Source organism: Phodopus roborovskii, unplaced genomic scaffold (genome assembly GCF_943737965.1).
Source record: "Phodopus roborovskii unplaced genomic scaffold, PHOROB, whole genome shotgun sequence".
Lineage (NCBI taxonomy): Eukaryota > Metazoa > Chordata > Mammalia > Rodentia > Cricetidae > Phodopus > Phodopus roborovskii.
Window position 1 is genome coordinate 11,664,001 of NW_026126547.1, and position 12,708 is coordinate 11,676,708.

The 12,708-nt window shown below is 38.3% G+C and overlaps 2 protein-coding genes across 2 annotated transcripts in view; one reads left to right on the forward strand and one right to left on the reverse strand.

The window, feature by feature from the left end:
- The window catches only part of Meis1 (Meis homeobox 1), a 367,579-nt gene that overhangs the window by 154,916 nt on the left and 199,955 nt on the right, over positions 1-12,708 (reverse strand). The gene's annotated exons all lie outside the window — the stretch shown is intronic.
- On the forward strand, positions 7,023-7,381 carry LOC127233846 (60S ribosomal protein L31-like). The gene is made up of 2 exons (XM_051200491.1): positions 7,023-7,279; positions 7,315-7,381. Exons 1-2 carry the CDS (start codon positions 7,023-7,025, stop codon positions 7,379-7,381), a joined length of 324 nt encoding a protein of 107 aa, XP_051056448.1.

A 12,708-nucleotide genomic window follows, 5' to 3' on the forward strand; every position in this document is an offset into this window, starting at 1 on the left:
CTAGGGACTCTTTACTTTGTGAAACTTAACATAGAAAAGATACTTGGTAAAGAGGATAGTTGTCCCCTGCTCTATGGAGGCAAAGGGTCTTTGAACAGGGTCGGGAGCTGGATGGAGCTCACCAACACTTCCCTGGTTGCTCCAATTACCTTCCATGCTGAGAGTTGGTGGAGTAGGCTGTTCTGCCTGAATGCTCATATTGATGATGCATCAGACATGAGAGGAACACACCAACATATGCCCAGATACACCTTTTTAAGAAGCTTGTTCTTAGTTTTAAAACTTCTTCTGTATACATGAAACCTTTGAATTTCCATGCTTCGTCATCTAATCTAGAAATCAATTGTTGGCAGAATAGTAAGGACAAATGATTTTGAATTTCTCTCTGGCTAGAAGGGCAGCTGGAGTGTGGCTGTTTATCTCATCCACTTCATCAGCACCACACCTTACCTGGCAACAACCAACCTCTTGGCAATCCAAGATGTAGTCTCCATTAAGACTGATTTCCAAGAATGATGCAGGGGAATTTCAGTTCACAATACCTCAAAGTGTCCAGAGTAGACAAGAAAAGGTCAAAAGAGTGTCACAGAAGACATCATTTTATTATTTCTCAGGGGTGTAGGTATTTGGTCCTCTTTATTTTGGTTTTCTCCAAGAGAATGTGTGTGTTGCACTCTATGGGACTGGTGTGTGCTGCGCATGTCCTCTACAGCTGAGTTCTGGACCTGTAGCCTGTCTTACTTTCTGAAAAAACTATCTTGAGACAAAGTGGCAAAAGATGGACACAGGTATCCACTGTTTCCTGAATTTGTTGAGAAAAAAAAAAAAAAATCACAGTTCTTATCTTTGCCTCCTAAGAACAAGGTAAATTTTTAAGAAAACAAGTTCACAGGGTGACATTTGAAACTGCATTATAAGACAGCAGAGCTGGTCTGAATCATGGCGGCTAAGTCCCAGCAGCTCATGTCTCCCTGAGAGGACAGAAATGGAGAGCAACCCTGAAAGACACATAGACTTCAAGTCAAACTGATCCATCCGCACCCGGGGCCTGACTGACAAGGACATGGGAACACTCCATGTCCAGGCCAAAAGAAAGTATGTTTAGATCTGCCTTCATCAAACCTCAGTTATTTATGATTATGATGAAGCCTGTCTATATGACCAGCACATGCCACTTATTAACACAACACCCAAATTGCAGTAGAGACAAGAGAGTCTGTGTGTTGGACAGGGAGCTGCAACCACATCAGAGGTCCCTGAAAGCTGGAGGCAGGAAGAGTGGATACAGACAGGCAAGAAAAATAAAATAGCAATATTAATGTCAAACACATTTCACCTTAATACAAAAACGACTGTAAAATTCACATTTTTGTGCTAATTCTTCACATTATCATTAAATACAATTACAATTGTGAAGCATCTAGAAAAAAAGCTAAAGGCTAGCCATGAAAAAGCACATTTGGAAATGGAATCAGAGCCACAGAGAGAATCCTCTAATTCTCTAATTCATATAGATCCCACCCGGCATCACCCGCAGGCTCGTCCTCTGAGACGTCTCCCACTTCCTCCCTCTTGAAGCCATTCCATCTCAAGCTATGCTCACCCCGTTTGTTTGGACACCGGGGACAGTCTATGACAGTGGGTTCACTTTCACATGTCTGTAATGACTTCTCCATATGACAGCAGAATGTGCTGTGAAAATGCAAATAAAGACGTGTATGCTTAAAACCCTCCTCTGGTTCCCTTTACGTTTTGTCTCAGTGACTTCATCTCCTACCATCCTCTACCTTTCACTCTGTTCCATTTTATCCAGCCTTTCAACTGCCATGGAAAACAACAGCACATTGTCAAAGCCATTTCGCTTCCTGTTTTCTCTGTCGGGATTCTGTGTTCCAAGGAATTCAAGGGTAGCTTAACTTCAAAATCTTACTAACATGTCTGCTCACTGAGAAACAATTTATAAAATTTAAGAGAATGTGTTAGATATGAGTAAATTGTCACTTGTACTTAAGAGGGAAAATATTACCAATAGAGGAAGAAAATCAGACTGGTGTAGCTTATTTAGTTAAAAACCAAATGAAGAAATAAAAACCATACCTATGCAAATGGTACGTCTAAGTGAAACAGTCCTCTGGGCTTCAGTTGGCTTAGGTAGTATTGTGGTTTTAACACTGCAAATAGAAGATTATATAATTTACACAGAAAAACAGAGATCATAGAAACGAAATCTCAGGACTCTTCCTATTATTATTACTCTTCCTATCCCACAGGGTGACTGCATGGGCCAGTGCACCCGGTTCTGGTAGTTATAGCAAGGTTTTGAGAGTATGGCCCTGAGCCCATAAGATTAAGGTGAGGACACATCATTTTCATTCTTTCCTCCTCAACGTGTGTGGACCCCACATGAAGATCATCTGAAAGTCAGGAAATGATCCCTCCTCTGAAGTCAATCCTGGTGGACCAGATCCAGCCTTTGAGCACTGAAAACTCTGCTATGTAAATCTCTCAGTCTACTTTATTTGACAGTTTAAGAAAACTAAGGAGCTTGATAAGAATTTGATACAGAGACCTGCAGTGGTGGCCCACACCTTTAATCCCGGGACTCGGGAGGCAGAGGCAAGCAGATCTCTGTGAGTTCAAGGCCAGCCTGGTCTACAGAGCAAGTTCCAGAACAGCCTCCAAAACTACACATAGAAACCCTGCCTCAAAAACAAAACAAAAATAAACAAACAAAAAAGAATTAAACAAGTTTGGATGAGATAGTCAATATTTAAAAAGCAGTTTTGTTCCATTTGAGAACATTAAAAAATGCTATGTAGTGTCAACAAAACCATAATATAATTAGGTATAAATACACAAAATATAAGTATAATAATGGCAGAAAATACAATTTTATATCTAAAAATAAATTTAAAAATAGAATTTAGAAAATACCAGCTAAAAGACTTAGTTCAGACAAAAAGGTGACAATTTCCATAAGAGAAAAATAGGAAAGACAATTTTCAAGAGAAATAAGATAGGGGACTTGAGCTTTTATATTATGACTCATTATTAATCTATTCTAATTAGTGTTATGGTAACAGGATCATAGGTAGGCTGATGGCACACACCAGGCAGATCATGCATGTTTTATATGAAGGATTACTCCCCCACCCCCCTTTCTCTCTGGAAGGTGGTTTCAAGACAAGGTTTTTCTGTGTAACTTTGGAGCCTGTACTGGAACTTGCTCTGTAGACCAGGCTGGCCTTGAAATCAAAGAGATTCAACTGCCTCTACCTCCCTAGTGCTGGGATTAAAGGCATGTGATCCCAAGTACTAGGATCACCTTTGCTTGGGTTCTTTTTCTCTTTTAGACTGGATTAATTTCATATAGCCCAGGGTGGCCTTGAACTAACTGATCCATCTGCCTTTGTCCGATTGATGGGATTAAAGGTGTGTGTCAACATGGTGGGGACTCTGTTGCTAAGTGGTGTGGCTAGCTCTGCTTGTTGATCTTCAGGCAAGCTTTATTTGTTATAGTGTAATAAATATCACCACAGCTCAACCTGTTAGGAATCAATTAAATACAAGTAAGACACAATGGGTATTTTACTTCTTTCCTGTGAATTGGCAGAAAGCTTCAAAAATTTCCATAATATAAAACCAGGGAGCCTGCCTTCAGTCCTTCTCAGGTCTCTGCTCCCACAGCTGACTAGGTCCCTCAGGTTCTTCCCTAGATCTGCAATAAGAAACCAGCTACAACGTCTCCCCACCCCCTGAGTGCTTCAGGTGGATCCCACAGATCATCCTCTCTGGCCTCTCTCCTCCCACTTGTTGCTTTGGCCCAGCCCCCAACACTAGCAGGCTTGGCTGTGAACATACCAGCCAAGGGGGGCAACAAAACAGCTAACACACAGCCATCCCACGCTGAAAATTCAGAGAGGAAAGAGAAACCAAGGTACAAAAACAGCCACCCAACAAAGAAAAACCCAGAAGTCAGCAGCTAGTCCTATAATCATCCAAATCCAGATTGTTACAGAATATTCCTTTACACTGTGTGAAGATGTGTCATTGTGAATGATTTAATAAAGGGCTGAGTGACCAATAGTTAGGCAGGAAGAGGTTAGGCAGGACTTCTGGGGACAGAGAGGTCTCTAGAAAGAAGAAAGGTGGAGTCCACCAGCCAGATTCGGAGGAAGCAGGATGGGTAGTAGTAGTACAGAGTAAAGGTAACTGAGCCACGTACAAGAACATAGATTTAGAAATACAGGTTAATTTAAGTTATAAGAACTAGTTAGGAATAAACCTAAGCTAAGGCCTAGCTTTCATAATTAATAAGTCTCATAATTAATAATATGGCCCTGAATATTCCAACATAGATAAAGCACAACAAAAAGACTTTAAAATCAACTATATGAAGATGATAGAGGTCCCTAAAGAGGAAATGAATCCTCTAAAGAAATCCAGGGAAACACAAACAGTTGGAGGAACTGAGTAAATCTCTTAAAGAAAGCCAAGAAAAAGCAGACTAGTAGGTAAAGCCTCAAATAGCTTCACAATAGCCTCAAATAAAATATTTTAAGTTAACTCTAACTCTAATAGGTAATGGAAATGAAGACAGTTCAAGACCAGAAAATGTAAATAGAAGCAATAAAGAAAACACAAACAGGGAATTCTGGGATGAATAATTTAGGAATCCAAATAGGAACTACAGAGGCAAGCTTCATCAATAAAAAAGATGGAAAAGAGAATCTCAGGCATTAAAAATACAATAGAAGAAATGGATATACACCAGTCAAAGAAAATGTTAAATCTAAAAAATCCTGGCACTAAATATCCGGGATATCTGTGACACCGTCAGAAGACCAAACCTAAGACTAATAGGAATAGAGGAAGAAGAAACCCAACTCGAAAACCCAGAAAATATTTTCAACAAAATCATAAGAGAAAAACTTCCTAACTTAATGGAGGAGATAGCTATAGAAGTACAAGCATGCAAAACACCAAATGGATTGGACCAGAAAAGAAAGTCCCCTCACCACACAATAATCAAAGCACTAGCATACAGATCAAAGAAAAAAATATTAAAAGCTGTGAAGGAAAAGAGCAAGTAACATATAAAAGCACACCTGACTTCTTAATGGAGACTCCAGATGCTAGAAATGCCTAGATAGATGTTCTGACGACTCTAAAAGACCACAGATGCCAGCATAGACTACTATATTCAGAAAAATGTTCAATTACCATAGATGGAGAAAATAAGATATTTCATGGCAAAGTCAAATTTAAACAATATCTATCTACAAATCCAACCTTACAGATAGAGCTAGAAGGAAAACTCCAACCTAAGGAGGTGAACTGTACCCATAAAAACACAGGAAATAAATAATCTCTTACTAGCAAAACCAAAATAAGGAAATGTACACACACAAACATGCACCACCACCACCAATAACAACAAAATAACAGTAATCAACAATCATTGCTTATGGATATCTCTTAATATCTTTGGTCTCAATTCCTTAGTAAAAAGACACAGACTAACAGAATGAATGTGAAAATGGAATCCATCCAAGAAAGACAACCTCAACATCAACTTTACCTCAGGGTAAAAGGCAGAAAAAACATCTTCCTAGCAAATTGACCTAAGAAGAAAGTTAGAATAGCCATTATAATATCTAAAAAATAAACTTCAAACCAAAACGAGTCCAAAGAGATTGGGAAGGACTCTACATACTCATCAAAGGAAAAGTCCACCTTGATGACCTCAATATAGTAAAGGAAATTTACTGCAAGTCTGTAACCAACATCAAATTAAATGGAGAGAAATGCAAGGCAATTTCACTAAGATCAGGAACAAGACAAGGCTGTCCACTCTCTCCATATCTATTCAAATATAGTACCTGAAGTCTTAGCTAGAACAATAAAACAACTGAGGGAGATCAAAGGGATACAAATCAGAAAGGAAGAAGTCAAAGTATCTTTATTTGTAGATGATATGATAATATGTAAAAATGACCCTAAAAATTTCACCAGGGAACTCCTACAGCTGATAAATACTTTTATTGAAGTGGCTGATACAAGAGTAACAAACAAAACAAAACAAACAAACAAATAAAAAAAGTAGCCCTCATATATAAAAATGGCAAACAGAATGAGAAAGAAATCAGGAAAACAATACTTTTCACAATAGTCTCAACTAAAATATTTTGAGTTAACTCTAACTCTAATCAAGCAAATGAAAGACATGAATGACAATAAGTACAAGTATTTTAAGAAAGTAACTGAAGAATATATCAGAAGATGGAAAGATGCTCATAGATCAGTAGGATTAACATAATAAAAATGGTCATCCTACCAAAAGCAATCTACAGATTCAATGCAATCCCCATCAAAGTTCCAACAATTCTTTACAGACCTTGAAAGGACAGTTTTAAGTTTCATATGGAACAACAAAAAAAATCGAGGGTAGCTACAACAATCATCTTCCCTACTACAGTACTGTTGTAACAAAAAGGCATGATATGTAATAAAAACAGACACATTGATCAATGGAATTGAATTTAAGACCCAGACGTAAATCTGGGTCTTACTGCTATGGACACCTGATTTTTGATAAAGAAGCCATCAATACACACTAGAATAAAAGACAGGATCTTTCAACAAATGGTGCTGTTCAAACTGGATGTCTGCATGTAGAAGAATGAAAATAGACCCATATTTGTCACCCTGTACAAAACTCAAGTCCAAGTGGATCAAAGACCTCAACATAAAATCAGATACACTGAGCCTGATAGAAAAGAAAGTAGGACATAGCCTTGAACACATGGGCACAGGAGACAACTTTCCAAATATAACACGGAAAACATAGGCACTAAGACCAACAATTAGTAAATGGGACCTCATGAAACGGAAAACCTGTGAGTGAGTATGGCGGTGGGGTCCTGGGCTCTGAAATCCAGCTCCACCTTCCCTGGGTGCGGGGGCAGGCCGGCTTGTGGGGATTTGTTCGGTGCTAACCAGAGGTTTGGCGGTCCCAGGCTATGGCTCCCGAAAAGAAGGGTGGCAAGAAGGGTCGTTCTGCCACCAACGAGGTGGTGACCCGGGAGTACACCATCAACATTCACAAGCGCATCCATGGCGCAGGCTTCAAGAAGCATGCTCCTCAGGCACTCAAAGAAATCCAGAAATTTGCCATGAGGGAGAAGGGGATTCCAGATGTGCGTATTGATACCAGGCTCAATAAAGCTGTCTGGGCCGAAGGAATAAGGAATCTTCCATACAGTATCCGTGCACAGCTGTCTGGGCCGAAGGAATAAGGAATCTTCCATACAGTATCCGTGCACATTTGTTCAAAAAACGTAACGAGGATGAGGACTCACCAAACAAGATTACACATTAGTAACCTAGGTACCTGTTACCACATTCAGAAATCTACAGTCAATGTGGATGAGAACTCTGCTGAATATCAAATAAAGTTGGAGAACTACCTTCAAAAAAATGGAAGAAAGAAAAAATGAAAAACTTCTATAAGGCAAAGGACACTGTCAATAGGACAAAAAGCAAAAAGGCAGCCTATAGAATAAGAAAAGATTTTTTTACCAACTCCGTATCTGATAGAGGACTAATATCCAAAACATACAAAGAACTGAAGAAACTAGATATCAACAAACCAATTAATCTACTTTAGAAAATGGGATACAGGTCTAGACAAAGAATATCCAATAGAGGAATCGAATGGCTGAGAAACAATTAAAGACATGCTCAACATCCTTAGCCACCAGACAAATGCTAATCAAAATTACTTTGGGATTCCATTTTATACCTGCTAGAATGGCTAAGATAAAAAACAAACAAACAAAACAAACAAAACGCAAGTGGCGACTCATGCTGGTGAGGATGTAAAATGGGAACAGTTCTCTATTGCTTCCAAGACTGCAAATATGTAGCTAGTGTGGAAATCAATATGGCAGTTCATCAAAAATTTGGGAATTGTTGTAGTTCAAGATGCAGCTATGACACTCTTGGGCATATTTTCCAAAGACACTTCATCTTACCACAGAGACACTTGCTCAGTTATGTTCACTGAAGCTTTATTCATAATAGTCAGTACCTGGAAATAACCTAGATGTCCCTCAACTGTAAATGAATAAAGAAAATGTGGTGCATTTATACAATTGCTCAGCTGTTAAAGGACAATAACATCATGAGATGTGTGGGCAAATGAATGCAACTAGAAAATAAAAACAAAAAAATACCATCCTGAGTGAAGAAACCCACACCCAGAAAGACAAATATGGTATGTATTCACTTATAAGTGGATATTAATTATTATATAAATGATAACCAAACTACAATCCATAGTTCCAGAGAGGTTAGGTAAAGAGGAGAGCTCTTGGTGGGACACATGGATCTCCCTGGGAAGGGAAAATAGCACAGATTTTCAGCATGCAGGTGGAAACAGGAGGGATCAGGTAGCAGATAGATATGCTAAAGGGATGGAGTGCAGCGAGAGACAGCTGGAATTAGGGGTCATCTGGGAGGTAGTATGGAAACCTAGTGCAGTAGAAACTTCCTGAAATCTATGAGGATGACTCTAGTGAGGACTCCTAGTAATGGAGGATATGGAATCTGAATTGTCATCTTTTGTAGCCAGGCAAAGCTCCCAGTGATGGGACTGGGTTGTTTTCAGTCGGATTGTAGGCCAAGCAGGGATATCTTGGAGATTCTTAAACAACCCAGACTGATTCTAGGATAGAGTGTTCTCTCTGCAAACTGACAGCAGGGTCCCACTGTGGAAGACAACGTCCACATAGCTCAGAGACCTATGGTAAAACCAAGCACAACTGGTCTAAAAGCAAAACAAAAACAAGAAAAAAAATGACATTATTCCTAATGACATTGTGCTATACTCGTAGATGGGTGCCTTGTCTAATTGTCATCAGAGACAGTAGATGCAAAGACCCACAGCCAGACATTGTGCAGAAAGAAAGTCTAAATTAGAGGTCTCCATAAGTTCCCTGTCCTAGGAGTTTACAGAATCCCGCAGAAGAAGAAAGAGGAGGAAAGATTGTAGGAGTCAGGAGGGTTGGAAGACAGCAGAAGAACATGGCCCACTGAATCAGCCAAGCAGGGCACATTTAGGTTCACAGAGACTGAATCGGCAAGCACGGGGCCTGCACTAGTCTGCACAGGGTCCTCTGCGTGTGTGTTATGGCTGTGTACTTAGTGCTTTTGTGGGACTCCTAACAGTAGGAGTGGGTGTGGCTTTTGCTCTTTTCTCTTCTCTTGGGATTCATTTCTTTCTGTTGAGTTGTCTTGTCCAGCCTTAGTGTATTTTGTTTTTGTCAGGTTTGATTGTTGTCTCCTGGAGGCCTGCTCTTTTCTGAAAGGAGATAGAGGGGAAGTGGATCCTGAGGGAGTGAGACAGTGGGGGGAAATTGGGAGGACTGGAGGGAATGGTCGGGATATATTGTGTGAGAGGAGAATCTATTTTCAATAATAAATAAGAGATATGGGGAAATAGCAATAGCTGGTGGTAGAGAGGATGTGGACCAAAGGGAATTCTTGAGCACTTGGATAATCTGAAGTGAGTGGACAGCTTTGGAGAGTGGCTTAGCACAACCTGTGATGTCCTCTAAGGCATACTTCTTTGTGGGACTAACAATGTCTCTTATGCATTTCTTAGAAAATAGCTGTGTCATACATTCAGTGATGCTTTAAAAAACATCATGTTATTGCAAAAAAGCTGTCATAACAAACACCTGGAAGTGTCTAAGGCCAGAAGAATCCAGAGTTCGAACTATCAGTTAACTAGAGTGATGCTTATCAAGAAAGATACATCTTAGAAAGTAATCTTGGGTTAAGAAAAACCCATGACTTGGCAAGGATACATAACAGGATAACAATTATATAAATAGTAAAATCATGTGAAAACAATTTTTGTATGTTATGAACATAATATACTAAGAGGAAAAAGCCCAACACATGGAAATATCAGTACCACCTAGAGGACACTAATACTTGGTTTTCTGGTAGGAGGGGAATGTGGAATTCAAGTGTATCTGTCATGTTTTCTTTCTTACTGAGCATGGTCCATACAAGAAAGCTCATGCACCAGGATTTCTCAAGCAAGGTGGCAAATAGATTTACCTCTTACCTGAGAGCCAGCTTCCTGTTGCCACTCCCATGGGGGGCTCACCTTCGTATTCCCTGCCTTTTCACTCTTATTTGAATTTCTTGTTGCCTGAAGCATTTAGCTTCATATACTTACATGGAAAAAAGAAAAACTAGCTAGCTTATATAATAGCAGAGAAACACCTGAAATAAAATTAAAAAAGAAAGAAACGGGAGACAGAAAACAGGAAGATACATTTGTTTCACAGTTTGGAAGTCTGAAAATATTTCACCATCACCGATTACTTGATAAACAATGAAACGTCCATAAGGGAGTTAACCAGCTACTGATAAATACTGAAATCTAGGAGAAAATGAAAATGGAGTTAGCCTTGCCAGCAACTGAAATTACAACACAGTATGTACAGCATTGTGGCTCAAACATCAGAATGGACAGATGTGAACTAGTAGTTAACTGAAGAATAAAGTAGAACCAAATAATAATTAGGATATAATATGCCTTGCATGACGGAGAATGCAGTCCAGTAGTAAATGCCATTCACTTGATAATGAAAAATGTTAAGTAAAATTCTCATGTCATTCTCTATCCCAAAATACTTTTCACATTTGATTATATATAGGAGCAAGAAACCGTGAAGGTCCCCAAACATAATTATGATACAAGAAACACTTTACCTTCATTTGAAATAATATACTCTTTTGTATCCTTTACATCCTAAAGTTTATACAAGGTCTGTGTCTTGTTTTAGACACCATTATATCTTGAACACAAAGGAAATGCAGAATACATACACGCTAAGCAAGTGGGTGGATGCTATTTGAACAGGAGTCCAGTATTCTTTACTGTACAAAATCCCTTAGCCCATGTGAAGATGGCGAACATGGTTTATGGCAGTCCTCTGTTACAAAGACTAATTTCTCCAAACCACAACCCAGCTTGCAATCAGACAGAAATAGAACTACAATCTAGTGAAGGAGATGCGGAAGAGGAGAGGTGCTTTAAATACATAAAATAAAATAAATTATTGTGAGCAGAAATGACTTTGTTCATAGAACATTTGAGAAACACAAACAATGAATCATTTCATGTATGGAGAAAAGACTAAGTTCTGCTGTTGGTAGGAAACAGATTTCACAAAGTTTTTAGTGTTCACAGCTTTGAATTTAGCATTTCAAAAAGATTGAGATCATTCTACAAAGGAAGGCTAAATGTCTTACTTGAAACTTTTCACCATGAAACACAGTGAAACCATGAAACACATCAAGCAAATCTATATGTGGTGAAAGAGAACTATTCTGTATTCTCAAATTAAAACACCAAGTTGCACAAGCATCATGTCATTTCATAGAAGTCAAATCGCATATGAGCACTCCCATAAATATCTATAAAGCTTAAATTTTTTAATTCCGCGATTGAAAAACATGAATCAACTTTTCCATCATAAGAAAACATTTCAAATGGACTGCCGTTAATACCTACAGAGTATCATATTTTCAGACTGTAAATAATGCCAATAGTTTTCTATGTAATTTTTGATTAGCACAGCATTCATTCTGATTTTACTTTCAATTTAATTTTTCTACTACAATTTATATTGTGCATTTAGTTCATTGAAATCTGTTTCTCCTTTGGTATTTACTGCTTTGGGGCATATTTCTTATTACTTCAAGGATCGTTTTCCAAACGTGTCATTCTCCATTTCATATAGAAAAAATAGGGAGCTACACTCCTCAAATTAAAAAAAAATCAATGATTAAATAACTGTCCATTCTGGTTCAAAGATTATCTTGAAATTTCCATATAGTTTTTCAATTTATTCAACAAATATTTTAATTGAAAAGTAATTTTTTTAACAATGTAATTTGATCTTGGTTTCTTTCTCCTCTTCTCCCAGTTATCTCCACCACCACCACCCTTCCAACTCTAAGCCTACCTTCTCTCTCCTTTTATAAAACAAACCAGCAAATTAAACAAACAAACAAACAAACAAGAATGGGAAAGAAAATCACACACACACACACACACACACACACACACGCATGCACACGCACACACACAAACACAAAATTGGAAACCATAGTATACAAGCAAAGGATCAACAAGGAGAAAAATGTCCCAACAAGGCAATATGAGAAAAAGTCTCCAAAAATACCATTGAGTTCATTTTGTGTTTGCCATTTATTGCTGGGCATAGAGCTTGCCTTCAAGTGTGGTTTATATAGCCACTGAGACTCCATCTGGGGAAAACTAAGTTTTCCTTTGGGAGTATCAACATACTTTCAAAGCTTATATATAATACAATTTGTGATACAAAATTTTAGTAGAAAAGTGTAATGCAAGATGTATTTCTTTGTATTTTCCAAAAAGAAATGAAATAATATCACTTTAAACTGGGGGTGGGGGGAGAGCATGTGAGCTGATTTTCTCTTTTAAAATCTTTGTCTCCTTGATAATGTGAGCTCTACACATCTATAGGATATGTCTAAGGAAAATTTGAAATAATAATATCAGAAAAATCAAGATTTAAAGACAATTCAAACCATGTTAAACTTTAATTTCTATGGTCATTATTGCTATTAAATGGATAAGTA